Here is a 15,558-nt window from a genome sequence, read left to right as displayed (position 1 = left end):
CAATAACATGCACTAGTGAAATTCCCTATGTTACAAAAGGAGATCTCCACAACTGTAAGGTTTCCAGTAACGAGTGCGATCCAAATGCGTCATGGAAAAGACCTGAGGGGTCCTTGCAACATGCAAAGTGATGGACACATTCACAATATGGCAGAATTTACCAGCAATTCCACCAAAAGCCATCAAGACAGCTTGTAAAGAGAGCTTCTCTTGTCTGAGAAGAGGAAGTGACAGGAAACTAGAAATAAAAACAAGAGGCGATGTGAATATCGTAGGACATCAGGGTTGTAGAGGAGGAGAAGATGCACAGGAAAACTTTGTTGAAATGAACTGAATGAACATAAACTTTGAATGAACTCAGCAACCCACAGTTCGCTGGAAGTTGAGTAACTGAAGCACAACCTTATTCAACAGTACAGAACAAGTCCAAGAGCGTGGCTGGAAGAGAATGAAAGTACTGCATGAGGAGAATAGAAGAGTGGATTTTAAACAAGCGCTTTGTTAAATGTGAGCAACACTGTGCACCTGATGTGTGACGCTTTAAAAGCATAGAATCGATGACAATGATTTGTTTGGTTTCGCTTTGCATCTGAACTAACTTGAGCTCGCTGACACTAATTAAATAAGTAATAATACAGAGATCAGGACAAATAGCCTCGGCCTCAAAACCTGCTGAGTCACACAACAGCTCTGTGCAGAGAAAACAGGAAGGTGAAAAGAGGAACTCAGCGGATGAGATACTCCAGTGTCTCAAAGATCAGGGTCCCCAGCGTGCAAAGGTCCCGAGGCTGAGGACTTGTAGCAAATATATAAAAGCAGAATAATGTGAATATGGACAAGATGGCAGATATGACCTGATGAGTAAGAGGGAGTCTTCCAGCGCTGACTAAGTTGAGGAAGCATCATCCTGCTGTAAGAGGCCCCATCCATCAGAGATTAACATTCCCGTGAAAGGGTGGGGATGTTCTGAATAGCGCTGAAAAAACTGAGCTGAAGTTTCCCAACAGAACAGTGATCCAACCACCGGTGCCTCGCTCGCTCGCCTTCGTCCTGTAGTTCAGCCCGTGATCCTGATGACGTAGGAGACACTCGGTCGCCCAGATGACGGAAACCAAGGGGTGACTCACCAGACCAGACCTTTGCGTTCCAGTTGTGATGCTCATGTGGTCATTGTTGGTCAGCATGACACACGCACGGCCAGCTGTGGTGCTCCGGGTCCAGAACCAGAACCAGCATTGGTGTCTTCAGCAGTTTGAGCCACACTGTAAATCTTATAAAGATTGAGGACGCTTAAACACATGTCAAAAAGTTAATAGAACTCATAACTATTACAGTCAAACAATTAATCTACTTTTAATTTTTTGGTGCTCAGACATTTCATGTAAAGTAAATTTGCTTATAGTTTTTAAGTGCTCGCTTTTTTTGTAACATCATTATATGTCAGTGTTCCAGTCAGTAGTAAGGTGGCGCAGTGGGTCACTGTTGCCTTTCAACGAGAAGCTGCTGTTCGATTCCCGGGACCTAAACCGAAGGTTGATGTTGATTGGTCAATGTATCGTGGGCACACCTTCCCATGTAAATGGTTGGTTAAATCAATGAAATAATTATTTTCAGCCCAGTGCATAAAAAACACAATTGAAAACTTTTTGAAACTTGTTTGATTAAATTTGTTGTTTTATGTTATTGGTTACTCATTGTATAATTATTGTTCATCCATATTTCCAACCAACACATCACTGTCCAACTTATGATAATTTGCCTGTAAATGCATTTTACATTCTGTTGATGACAATCAAACAAAGCTTGGAGCAAAAATATTCAAAATTTGTCTGATTCTAAAACTAAAAAGGTCCAGTTCCTGGATAATCATTTCTAAAAAATAGGGGTTTCCCGGCTAATGCCAACATTTGCATGTTCTAAATCTTACCAAGCAACTTTCACTTGATGCATGTGCTTCTCTTACGTTTGAGGTGTGTGTGTGTGTGTGTGTGTGTGTGTGTGTGTGTGTGTGTGCGTGTGTGCGCACGCGTGTGTGTGTGTGTGTGTAATTTGATGTTCTGGTTACTCACTGATGCAGCACGTATAAAAGCATGAAGGAGCAGAACAGCACAGACAGACAGGGACTGAACCCACTGCAGCGCTCTCACTTCTCTAAGGTAAGCAAATATTTTTATAATGGGATGAAGTCATAGCATCTAGTTACATGTAGTACATACAGCTAAGGTCTTTACTCTGTGCTTTCCATTGTGTTTCTTCTACAGATATTATTATTATGACTTTTTTAAATGTTGCTTTATGTAGTAGTGTAACTAAAGAACATCTTGCCTTCAGTATGTTTGAAGTGATGAATGAAGTCGACTTTGGTCCATAACAATTTTTCTTTGCATTAGTGAAACATTAGTTACTTCTTTAAAATGCACCATGTTCGGCATCAAGTCTATTTTCTGAGGGTTTCTTGAAAAATGGCATAGCATTCAAATTAATATATCTCTGCAACCACAAAGTCTATTTGAGTGCAAATAGTGTCATATTGTAGGGGACACTTGTGAGATGTGATATGAGGTGTAGAATTGTACTGTAGGTGTTACTGATGTGATGTTTATGAATAATAGAAAAGTAAAATGTTTCAGTAATTTAAAGAGAATAAAGAGAAATGCACTGTTAGAATGACTATCTTAGTGAAGCAGAGGTTACTGAAACTTCTAACCCTCATGAAATCATAGCACAATTGGTAAACATCAACCTCATCAAAAGGTTGGTTTCGATGAAGTGAAGCCAAGATCAAGTTATAACAATTTTAATGTGAATAGGCAGATGTTCTTAGGAGTTTCCTAGTGTGGATATTCTATATGATTCCCCTATTATTCACCTAAAGGCAGAAATAACAGAGAATGGGATCAGTTCACCAGTAATACGGACTTTGTGTGATGATATTTGAATGTGTACATTAAAATATTCACTGTGGCTAGCGAGTAGCTTGGAATTTTTCATTCTTTGGCTCATAACTCACCACATGTGATAGCATTAGAGCTTTCATTTGAGCCCTTGTTTATGTGTGTTGTATAAAGTATCACAGCTGTAGACCCATAAATGCGTCCCAAACTAGCCCCGGGCTGGCTATAATGCTAACTACATGCTAACGATTTATTGTATCATATCTTCGTCTGTGTTTGATGTACATGAAGGACACTTATACAGTGTTGTAGCCCTCACTCTGCTGGTTGATTTGATTTTAGGTCTGTCTATTTTCATGCATTTTGTTTATCCTTTAAAACACATGTGCTAGACAGTTAAAGCTGGCTGCTGTGAAGCCGAGGTGGGTTTTGCTTATGACTCTGCATGTCATTAAAAGGCTCTGGCTGATTGAAGGATGTGATGCAGGATTCCTTACTGGGTCGGCCCAGAAGTCATACTTACTTACTTACTGCCCAGCCGCCAATGCCCAGACGTGACATGACACGGCCTGTAATTACCTATAATCTGACATAGCACAGCTATAATCAACAGTGTGCTGATCAGCCTTTAGCTGAGTCAACATTTCCTCACTTGTGCATTATCAGGACACGTCTGACCTTTCTTTCCACTGCCTGCGCAGCTGTTGCTGCATGCGCCGGGGTAGTAACTTGTTATGAAGACAGTAAGAAGTTCCCAGTGATGGCTCTCCCCGCAACACATACTGAAACAGGAACAGTGGCCACGATGATGAACAGTTCCCCTGTCACTTAACGAAGGAGGCTCTTACTCAAGCGAATACGCTACCACAATGTTTTCCTGCTCGTTTTCAGCGTCTCATGCTGCAGACAGAAGCAAAAAATAAGTCTAAGTGGAAGTGGGCAGCCCTGAGGTGGAAGGACTGATGCTGCATGAATGTGAAGAAGTAACGCAATCTCGTTTCAATGTCTGTCTGTTCCAGCTAATGAACGCTTTACGACTCCTCCTCGTCCTCCTGGCGGCGTGCGCATCAGAATGTTCAGGTAATCTCCACAGCCTGGGCAGTAGCACCAGTGAATGGACGATTTCCGTACGCAGATCTCCATTAACTGCTTCACTTATAATGGAAGGCTTTCTCATAGAAGCCACATAAGTATGAGTGAGTGAGTGCAGGCGGCAGTGGTAAAAAGTTAAACAGCTATGGTTTCCTCTAGCAAATAAAGCTTTGAGTGATGCTCTCTATTCGTTCTGTTTACCAAGAAACAAGCAATAAACCTCATTACTTCAAACCTATCATCAAATCCTTTTCAGTGATGCTCATCACCAACTCACTCATCTTCTCATTCACAGTCAAACACAATTGTGAGGACTATGACATGGAGTCCTTTCTCCTGCTGGAGGGTGAAGCCTTTTATTTTGTGCCGTACATCGTTAAATACCTCAAACAGCCTTTAAATGTCACCTGGTACAAGAATGCATCCAAGGTTGAGTTCATCTCAGCTGATGTGAAGGACAGGGTCCATTACCAGGACTCGGCGCTCTTCCTCTTAGACCTCGTCCCTGAGGACTCTGGGGTGTACGTGGCAAGGTGAGAAACCCAGAGGACACAAAGCCTTGAGACCTAACGTCCACCTCCAATCTACAAAACATGAAATGCTTCCTTTGACAGTTGACGACAGTTGGCTTGAACAGACTCCTTGATTCTTTTTCAGGATTGTGGAGCCATCAGGACAGTGTAGCAACGCTTTTCTAAATGTCACCGTCTTCAAAACGAGCTATAAAAACAACAGCGATGTCTTCTACGGAAAAATCCAGACTTCAGATACGAATCAGATGCTCTCGTGTCCACAGATTGTTAAGAAAACATGTGATGACCTAAAGGGAAACTTCACCTGGTATAAGGTATGTCCACCAGGACCAGGTTAGTTCTGTTTTGATGCCACTGTATTCTGACTGTGGCCTCTTCTGCCTCGACTGCAGGACTTCAGTCTTATTAAAGGTGAACATCAAAACCTCCTGCGGGTTAATTCAGCCGCCAAACATCACGAGGGCGTGTACACATGCGTGTGCAGCTGGACGCGTAATGGCAAGGTTCATGTGTCGTCAGGTTCCAGGAAGCTAAATATAAAAGGTGAGAAGCCACTTCCTGGTTTGTGCAGGCATCTTTAGTTGCAACTGATGCTGCATGTTTGGATTCTTGCCAAAAACACTTATAAGTGTTGCAATTACTCATAGTTTTGCTCTTTTGAAATCGACAAACGCTGCATAGTCAAGCTCAAAAGTCACACGTTCATTACCACAGAGCGTCGGCGACTACATGAAAAAAACTCCCAGAGTGCAACACTAAATAGCAAAACAAATGATGTCATAATTAACCTGATAAGACAGAGCAAAAACAAAGCTTTAGGCTTATTATTACAGGTTCTAATGTGTTCTAACACCAACAAGCTCACTGATGTGTGTTTTCACTACAGAGCCAATTCATGGTGTGGAATTCATCTTTCCAGACAAACACAATCCGGTTACTAAAGCAGGTACAGTATGAGGGGTCCCACTGGTGTGATAGCACCGCAGCTACAACACACCTCATCAGAGTGAAACACCGGGCTTCATGGGGCCTCTTTAAAGATAAATCACTAAATAAGCTAAGATAAATAAGCTACACTGTAGGAATCAAGCCACTGTAGTCACAACAGGATCTCACTGACGTGTGTTTTCACTGCAGGGCGAGTTCCTGGTTTGGAATTCATCCCCAACAAACACGAGCAGCTTGCTGAGGAAGGTACAGTATGAGAAGTCCCAGTGGTGTCATAGCAGCACAGATACAACACACCTGATCAGAGTGGAACACCTGGCTCCATGGGCCTTTTTAAAGCTAAATCAATGGGGAAGCTACTGAAGCTGCAATATGATCAAATGACACAGTGTGGAAACATACTGTAACATCTCATGATGTGTTTGTGACATAACCAAAAAAACACCCTCTGATCGTGTCCAGAGAAGCTCGGGTCAGAGAGGCCGCGTCATATCTTATCGAGTGGCTCCAGTCAGTTCCTCAGAAACACCAGGACAGAGTGAAGCACAGTGTGACTACATTCCATTACTCTGTACTTCTGCTCTGTTCCAGGTTCTGAGCTCAAGCTCAACTGCTCGGTTTCCTGTGAAGCCAAAGACAAAACCTGCCGCGCCTCCTGGGACGTGAGTGAGCCGATGGATGGATACAAACAAACCACTGAGATGTAAGCACGCTCCGCCCGACAGGCCGCCAGCCTCATCTTCTCCTGTCACAAACCCAACTCTGTGTCTGTTAGAGCCACTGACCCCTCACACAACATCACTGCCGTCCTGACCATTGCCAAGGTGTCAGACAAGGACTTTGAGACTGAATTCCAATGCGTGACCTCGAAGGCATCCACCACTGTGACTCTGAAACGAAAAGGTAACAGTTTGCTGCAGACGCTGGATGCACATGTAGTGGCTCCAACCTGGACACAAAATGAAACATGCTCGTTTTCCAGGGTCGGTGGTTCCAATGGTGCTCCGAGGACTGTGTGTGCTGCTATTCTGCCTCGTTGCTGCCGTGCTGGTGAGATGCTTCGCCCTGGACCTCGCCCTCGTCTTCAGGCCCTGCTTCCCAGGGAGCAGTCGCAGCAAAGGTAAACATCACAGGGATGACTCATTCTGGCAGGTCTGACATCACTCTGTTTCCATTCAGCTGATGCTAGGGTGTGTGTGTCCCACCGAGGAACCACCAGAGTTAAGTCACAGTGTGATTGTAATGATAGCCAGATTGTAAATGTCTAAACAGTCTGTTTCCCCCAGTGAGTCAGGGTCATGATGTGAACCTTCGTTCCCCACTCACATGCCAGGCTCCATTATCTGCAGTGTTCAGGGCGTATTCACAGTAACCTCAGCCTGAACCAAAAAGTTCAGCACCAACAGCTTGGTGTTTCTGACCTTGTCCTTCCCAGATATGAAGCTGTACGACGCCTACGTGGTTTACCAGACGGAGAACCTGGACAAGAGCATGGAGGACGCCCTCGGCCGGTTCGTCATGAGCACGCTGCCCTCGGTGCTGGAGGAAAAGTGTGGCTACCGACTCTTCATCCATGGGAGGGACGACAAACCGGAGGAAGGCGAGTAGTTTTGGTAAATATTCATATAGCGCAGAAAGGATTTAGAAAAGGGCCCTCTGGCGCCCCCTGGTGTGATTGAGTAGGTATACACGTCTGAGGAAGTAGTTCTAAACACTACATCCCTTGTATCTGGCCCTGCAGATAGTCTGGAGCTGGCGGAGGGTCGCATGAAGCAGAGCAGGAGACTGATCGTCATCCTCACACAGTGTGAGGCCACAGAGAAAAGTGCTGTGACCACCGACTCAGAGATGCAAGGGTTTGACTGGCAGGTAAGAGTCAAGCCATAAAAACAACAGTTTAGGTCACCTTCCCATTCACAGGAACGTTTACCGACTTACCTCCAGGTTGGACTGAAGCAAACTCTGGTGCAGAAGGACAAGAATGTAATTCTGATTGAACTGGAGGATCTCAGGCTTAAAGGGCATGCGCGCCTCTGCCTGAACAGGCTGCTTCACCCCAGCGGCCCCATCAGGTGGCAGGAGGGCTCTCAGGACGCCGCTGCGTACAACTCCTACTTCTGGAAGAGGGTGCGCTACCTGATGCCTGCCGTACCCGTCAGCAGGTGCCCAGCCTCTGCTCTAGTCTGAAACCGCTACGGAGGCAGATCCACCCCTGGAATGACAGATATGCAGCAGAAGCTAAATGATACCTTTTACATCAATATGTAAATATTCTATAAAGAAATGAAATGCATGCTTATTGTATGTGGTGGTTGTTGTGCACAGTACAAATAAAATCTTCAGCCTAACTGGGATTGAATTTCTTTTGTGAGCGTTTTAGAAAAAATAAATCCTTTTCAATGCAGCTTGATTTACTGTTACTAAACAACTCAGCGGAAAAGTACATGAGAATTTAAATAAAATAAAAAAGCCAAAACGTTGCTAAAGTAAGACACCTCTTGGCACAGTAGCGCCCCCCAGAGGTGGATGTTGGCTGGTCGTTCCTCAAAAAGCCAGCATCTCATTCAGTTGAAGTCGATGGGCAGCAGGGAAGTGATTTAATTTTTCCAGTGATTATTTAGTTAATTATTTCTTAGCTTTTACATACACACTTGCTTTGTATCAGTGTCCATTAAAGTTTACAAATCCTCTTTTTTGTGAGTGGAGACCTGCATCGACTGCAATTCCTGCAGCTGCTTCTGTGAGTGTGGGCAGAAATCGAAGAACATACTGTAGTGCTCTCAGGGGAAAGGCTTGTTTCTGCCAGTGGAGGAAGTGGTTTTGGTGGAACCTTCAGGAGGTGGTGAACCCTAGACCAACCCTAGATTTACTGTCATACTGAGGAGAGATTAACTATTTGTTCTCCTCACTTTACAGATTCTGAGCTCAAAGCGCCCACGTCATCCTTCATTGATTGGACAAAGGTTTAACGAGAGTTTAGCAAAACAGAACATGGACAGTTTCTGTATGAGGTTTATCTTTTGAACAAACAATAGAACCTGCTCTAAAGGAATCTGCTCTAATCTAAATATTACAAGGGAACATCAAGGTAGAAACCTGTCAGGGCACAGTGGAATTTATTTTATCTGTGATGAGATCATTTCCATCAATTAAAGTTAAAGGTTAATACAAACTACAAACTGTACTTCATGTTTGCAACAACCACTGCAGTTGTGCGACTATGGGGGGAAGGAGCCAAGTCAAACGCTAAAGATGTTCCATGAGTAAATATGAACTTGTCAGACCAGAATTAACACTTTCACGTTTAACAGTAAGACTTTAGAAGCAAAAGGCCCCCAAAAGATCTTCACTTGTGTGAACCCTGCATAAACGTTTCCTGTTGCTTTACAGAGAAGCAGCATATTTTCTTATCTTTGTCCTTTTTATCTCATTCCAGACATCTTGCAGCTTCACTTTAGTGCCTCGGTAGCGTTTCATTCTTCATGTACAGCCAACTCTGTGCCACAGGCTGAAACATAGTAGTAGTTAAATGTCTGATCTTAAAATGAGCTGGAGTCACCTGTGAATGCACAGTGTGTGCCAGTGATAGTGTGAAGTGATAGAAGCAGCTTTAACACAGCTGGTCAACATTAGATTAGAAGATTAACACGGGTCAGTTTCTGTCTAAGTGGTTCTTACTTACTACTTACTCCTGAATCACTTATGGAAACATTAGGTGAAATTTCTCTTAACCTTGTCGTTTTGCCAATAAAATTTCCATTAACTGTTTAATCCAAATAAAAAGATTTTGTATCTATGGAATAAATTAAATGAAGACATAAAAAATAGTAATAAAAGGCATGTGTCAATTAAGATATTTGGACGAACAGACTCATGATTAATTAGATGGAGCATTGCGGGAGTGGTGTATGAATATTAACATTCTTTAATTCTTATTATAATACTTCATGAAAATAATACTATGATTACAAACTAATGACTGAAAGATGTCAAGGGGTAGGACTAGGTGAGAACTTCTCTCTACTCCGTTCAAACATTTACTAGGTAAATTAAATGCTTATTAGCATTTTCTTGTATACAGTATGTGTCAAATTATGTGTGTTGGTATAATAAAATAAATAAATAAAAAAATCCAAGCTAGGTCATGATTTCTACTTCCTCTCACTCTAATCGGCCCAGGTACAGGCTTGGCAGAGATTGTCATACTGGGTGAGACACTGCAGATAAGGAGTGGGCAATTTTGTAGAGTTTCCCACGTGTGTGTTCTGGTCCCACGGTCAGTCGTAGCCAGAGGTGAAGATTCACTCAGTGAGTGACTATCTGTCTACTGTATGTGTGGTGGACCAGGGAGCCCTGCCTCAGCAGTACAGGGTGTGAGTGAGTGGTCAGTTTCAGAAATACACAAATAAAAAACAAAATAAACTTTTTAAATTGACTAGGTCATATTTATGAAGCCAATCCCATCCCCATCCATGCATTCTGCAGTATAATCTTTCATTACCTGAAACAAGATAAATCTGAATGTCACAAACCAACATTTGTTCTTTCTGGTGCAGGTGTGAACATCAGTAAATCTGTGGTATTTACTGAGAAAGATGCGAAACATTTCAGTTTCCAGGTTTGTACATTTTAGTAGAGACACTATCTGAGACACCCACACAGATGGACCTGCGTGATAGGGCTGAGAATACAAAACCACGTCGACCAGTAGAGACTCCAGTCTACTGCTGTCACACATCGCGAGGTAAGCTATGCCTTCATTACTAATACGGCTTTTTCAGACGGCAGGAGCTGCACCGACGTGGAAAAACGTGTGGTGTGATGAGGCAGAGTGAGCATTTACCAGCCTCTGACTTTAGAGATGCTTCCACTAGTTACTAAACTCACCAGAGTTTACTGCTTGTTGCCATGACAACAGATGAAGTCTAAATACTGTCTTTAGCTCCTCACATGCCCCACTGAAGATTCAGCTGCATCAGTTTTGTATTTCTGTCCAATTTTCCTCTTGTGTTAGTTATGTTCATCAGGGTGTTTTATCAGCGCTTTGCTAAAACCTGCTTTTTTCCAGTCCTATCAGACAAGGAAATAGTAGAAAAGATAAGATGACTTGTGTGAGTTGAAAATACTTTTTTCCGCTCCATGTTCGTGGACCTGCAGCTGCACAGTTGTATTGTTCTTATAGAAGATGAATTAAGGCAGCCTGTCTTCTGCCCCCTGTTGTATCATTATCATTGTATCATCACGAGGTGAGTGTTTCTCACCTTCTGCATCCTCTTCATGTGAGCAGAGCAGCTACTTTCAGACTGTTTTCTCTTTCAGCTCTGTCTTCCTGTGCTATAACAGCAGAGGCCGGTTTGGACGCCATCTTGGTCTGGTTGTTCTGATGAAGGGGACACTGTAACGCCTGTACGATGCTCGGTCGCTCTCAGCTGATGGACGCTTGCCGACTGCTTCTCACCATCTTTGTGATGGCATCTCCATCTGAATCTATGGGTACGGCTGTGTTCTGGTGAAGTCACTTCTTTAAACTGTTCTTTCTCTGGGGTCAAAGGCTTCTTTTTGTTTGCTTAGTTGTGGCAATAACATCAATCATTTCTTTAAACCACTCAGAAAGCCAGGATTGGGTTCAGGATCAGCCTTTGTGTGAGAACTCTGACATGGAGTCCTTTCTCCTGCTGGAGGGTGAAGCCTTTTATTCTGTGCCGTACATCGTTAAATACCTCAAACAGCCTTTAAATGTCACCTGGTACAAGAATGCATCCAAGGTTGAGTTCATCTCAGCTGATGTGAAGGACAGGGTCCATTACCAGGACTCGGCACTCTTCCTCTTAGACCTCGTCCCTGAGGACTCTGGGGTGTACGTGGGAAGGTGAGAAACCCAGAGGACACAAAGCCTTGAGTCCTAACGTCCACCTCCAATCTACAAAACATGAAATGCTTCCTTTGACAGTTGACGACATTTGGCTTGAACAGACTCCTTGATTCTTTTTCAGGCTCGTGGAGCCATCAGGACAGTGTAGCAACGCTTTTCTAAATTTTACCGTCTTCAAAACGAGCTATAAAAACAACAGCGATGTCTTCTACGGAAAAATCCAGACTTCAGATACGAATCAGATGCTCTCGTGTCCACAGATTGTTAAGAAAACATGTGATGACCTAAAGGGAAACTTCACCTGGTATAAGGTATGTGGCCGTGCTCTACTGCGTCCTTCACTGACACTTGTTACAAAATGAAGCCAGAGACTGCACAGAAAAGCATTAAGTAAAGGTAAAAATGCCTCCAGGAATGTAATGTAACTGCTTTTCCTACAGAACTTTACTCTGATTCAAGGTGAACACAACCCTAACCTGTGGATTATGAAGGCGACCCGACGCGACCAGGGCATCTACACCTGTGTTTGTAGCTTCACTTATAATAACAGGACGCACATCTCGTCAGGCTCCAGGTTGCTGTCAATGGAAGGTGGGGCTCCACATGTTCCACCCACTGGAGGAGTGGGACTGGTTCATTTCCTGCTGTTTGTTCACACACCAGCTTCTGTTGTTGTCATTTTCAGAGTCAGGAGGAGCCAGCTACAATATAATGATCCTCTCTCCAACCAGCGAGAAGCAAATATGTGACGAAGGTGTAAAGAGCTGCCCTCGTAGAACCGAGGTCCTGTCACGTGGGCTGAAAGGACTAAATGTCTGTCGTGTTGTTTCCACAGGCGCCGAGCTCAAACTCAACTGCTCAGTTTTGTGTGGCATTAACGTTGACATTTGTGAAGCTCGTTGGTACATCAACGGAAAACGCATCAACCACATGGACGGATACAATCAGAGCACTGTTATGTAAGCAGAGCTACACAAACGTGTGTGTGTGTTTATGCAAAGCCAACATTTGTTGTTGAGCTGCTCACTGAATGAATCTGTGTCTGTTGTTAGAACCAGTGGTACACAAACTATCACCACTGCCTTCCTCACCATCCACAAAGTCTCTGCTGAGGATTTCCTCTCTGAATTTAAATGCAACGGCAACAACAGGTTCAAAGAGAACTCCACCACTTTAACTCTAGAAAGAAGAGGTCAGTGGCTGGAGGACGTCTTCACGACATCACAACCTCAGACTCAGTGGTTTTAATCTCTAGTGTGTTTTCCAGGGTCTCTCGTCCCACTGCTTGTTGGGAAGCTGTGCCTACTGTGTTTGTGTGTGTTCACTGTCATGCTGTTCAAGTGCTTCCTTATCGACCTCACTCTGTTCTTCAGGACCTGCGTTCCAGTGAGAGCTTACAAAAAAGGTAATAATAAGAAAAATGCATTGGCATCAAGCAATCTGACCACAAATCACGTGTCATGGATTTGTCTCGTTGTGCTTCTCAGATGCAAGGACGTACGACGCCTACGTGGTTTACCAGACAGAGAACTTGGACCAGGCCACGGATGACGCACTCGGCCGGTTCGTCATGAGAACTCTGCCCTCGGTGCTGGAGGAAAAGTGCAGCTATCGACTCTTTATACACGGCAGAGACGACCTTCCTGGACAAGGTTCAGTTACGGCAGATTAACCCCCCTTTGGATCAAAGTCTGCAGTGCCATAATTGAAACACCTCATCACCCCCACAGACCTCATGGAGCTGGTGGAGGAGCGCATGAAGGAGAGCAGGAGGCTGATGATCATCCTCAGGCTGGACTCGGTCTCGCAACCTCGGGTCGAGGAGAAAGCCACCCCGGTCCAGAACTACATGGGAGGTTTTGACTGGCAGGTGGGAAGAAGACGAATCCCAGGCATTGACTTTTTAACAGGAGACCAACGCGGAGATAAGACACTAGTTTCTGCTCGTTTTCCAGGTGGGGTTCCACCACGCGCTGATGCAGACCGGGGTGAAGGTGATTTTGATCCAGCTTGGGGACACAGGGCCCCAGGGATACGCCGACCTGCCCCTCAGCCTTCAGCACCTGATCCGTAAGAATCCTCCCGTCAAGTGGCCAGAAGGCTGTGAGGCTGCTGCGGCGCTGAACTCACGCTTCTGGAAGAAGGTGCGGTACTTGATGCCTGCCGTGCCGGCCAGAAAGTGTGTGCGCCGTTCAAAGAAGACGGTGCCTAAAGGCGGACGAAAGATCATGTCAGTGTTTTAGCAGCTGCACTTGAAGCTTGACGTTCCAGAAGACATTCTACATTTGAAAGATTCTGACTGACTCGTGGTGCCACTGAACAGAACGTCAGCATCTTCTTAACGCGCTACATCGTCACCCTGTCTTCAAGTTCAAGTAGCTGCTTATGTAATACATACTGTAATAACAGTGTTTCAGCATGTTTGTATATTAGACAAGCTGCTGCTTCTGTATTGTGCTTTGACTTAAAAGAAAAAACAAATTGTGTTATGAAAATTGAATATTTTAATAAACAAAATGTGCAAAAGCGTTTACTATTGATGGCCTGTGTCCAGAGAAAACCGGAAAAAGCGGCAGTATTGTGTGTTGTGACTGAAAATGGCCAAATCCTACAACACACAGAATGCATTGCACTAAGACAAACCTCCCGACCTGCTGTGATTGAACGTACCTGGCTGAGGGCTTGTTACTTCTCCGGTTTGCCAGCGTTTGTTAAAATATAACCTTTTGTTTAAAATAATTTCCAATGTGTTTCAATAAAGACGTTGGTTGAGTCGTTTATCAGCTTTTTATGTTGAATCAAAGCAGACAGTTCTTAGAAAGCCACACATTTCTCATTTAGCCAAAACCGGCTGCGGCAGCCTCGTCCTCCTCCATATGGCGTCTGCGCTGCACTCTGACCCTTACAAGTAACCACGAATATCAGACTGTACTAATACACAGCAGAACTCCCTGTATCATAAATAACCAGAGCAGGTCCTCTGGCCATTGAATATCAGTGTTTTATGCTTGTGAGAGGAAAAACAATGGTGGACAGAGAATTTGTGCTTGAGCAGGCTGAATTTTCAGTCATTTCACTTTGAAAGAAAAATGGGAAAAAAAAAAGTCGTTTTCTTGTTTTCCCAGTTTTAGTATAGTATCTGCAGGGCACAGTGGAAAATATTTTTTATCTGTGATGAGCTCATTTCTATCAATTATTGTTAAAGGTTAATACGAACTATTAAAGGTTTCTCTATGACTTTGTTCATTTTTGCAACAACCACTGTAGTTGTGCGACCTCTATACGGCGGGATGGAGCCAAGTTAAACTCTGAAGATCAGTAAACATGAACCCTTGTCAAACCACCGTGCTGTCAAATCTTCACTTCTGTGAACCCTGCATAAACGTTTCCTGTTGCTTTACAGAGAAGCAGCATATTTTCTTATCTTTGTCCTTTTTATCTCATCCCAGACATCTTTATAAAGCTTCACTTTAGTGCCTCGTTAGCGTTTCATTCTTCATGTACAGCCAACTCTGTGCCACAGGCTGAAACATAGTAGTAGTTAAATGTCTGATCTTAAAATGAGCTGGAGTCACCTGTGAATGCACAGTGTGTGCCAGTGATAGTGTGAAGTGATAGCAGCAGCTTTAACACAGCTGGTCAACATTAGATTAGAAGATTAACACGGGTCAGTTTCTGTCTGAGCGGTTCATACTTACTACTTACTACTACTTAGCAAAATTTACGTTAAGTGATGCTCACATTGATGATGTCTACATAGGCCCAGAAACATCGGAATAAAAATAATAAAACATAAAGCTGTAACATAACATCGGCAGCAGCCACAGAAGAGACACCCACAGTCAAAACGGACCACTGTGGGTCCACGCTGTCAACCCCAGGAAAGCTAGAGGCAAACACTCCCCCGAATGGGAGGGTCAGCCCGAGATATTGAAGCCTGAGGACCCATGGTCTGTAGGGAATCCACCGGGGAGGGAGAAGCCCCCCCCCCAGACACCCTGAGCGGAGGACAGATACCCCCCCCCCCATACACTAACCACACCACATACATACATAGACACACACCTACATACTGTAGATACTTGCATACATAAACACACACACACACACTACCACATACACTTGCACAAACATCTACTCAGTTATTCGTGAGCCCATGCGCTCTCACACCCACACCATTCACTTATTCTCATTCATGGGGAGGGTAGGTCTCTGGCCC

At 44.0% G+C, this 15,558-nt stretch overlaps 1 protein-coding gene across 1 annotated transcript; it reads left to right on the top strand.

The window, feature by feature from the left end:
• Positions 1-1,815: 1,815 nt before the first annotated feature.
• LOC114847001 (uncharacterized) lies at positions 1,816-14,117 on the top strand. Its single transcript, XM_055504872.1, has 24 exons — positions 1,816-2,156; positions 3,914-3,974; positions 4,282-4,519; positions 4,644-4,833; positions 4,912-5,062; positions 5,406-5,465; positions 5,657-5,713; positions 6,059-6,170; positions 6,243-6,370; positions 6,450-6,587; positions 6,903-7,067; positions 7,209-7,336; positions 7,412-7,648; positions 10,625-10,713; positions 10,983-11,336; positions 11,461-11,650; positions 11,780-11,930; positions 12,025-12,093; positions 12,175-12,298; positions 12,392-12,531; positions 12,607-12,744; positions 12,827-12,991; positions 13,070-13,209; positions 13,295-14,117. The coding sequence occupies exons 1-24, from the start codon at positions 2,091-2,093 to the stop codon at positions 13,580-13,582; spliced, it is 3,579 nt and encodes a 1,192-aa protein (XP_055360847.1). The 5' UTR covers positions 1,816-2,090; the 3' UTR covers positions 13,583-14,117.
• The last annotated feature ends 1,441 nt before the right edge of the window (positions 14,118-15,558 follow it).

The sequence above is a fragment of the Betta splendens genome, chromosome 21 (genome assembly GCF_900634795.4).
Source record: "Betta splendens chromosome 21, fBetSpl5.4, whole genome shotgun sequence".
In the NCBI taxonomy this organism is placed as follows: Eukaryota; Metazoa; Chordata; class Actinopteri; order Anabantiformes; family Osphronemidae; genus Betta; species Betta splendens.
Note: the sequence above shows the minus strand (reverse complement) of the source record. Positions and strands in the feature narration are given on the sequence as shown.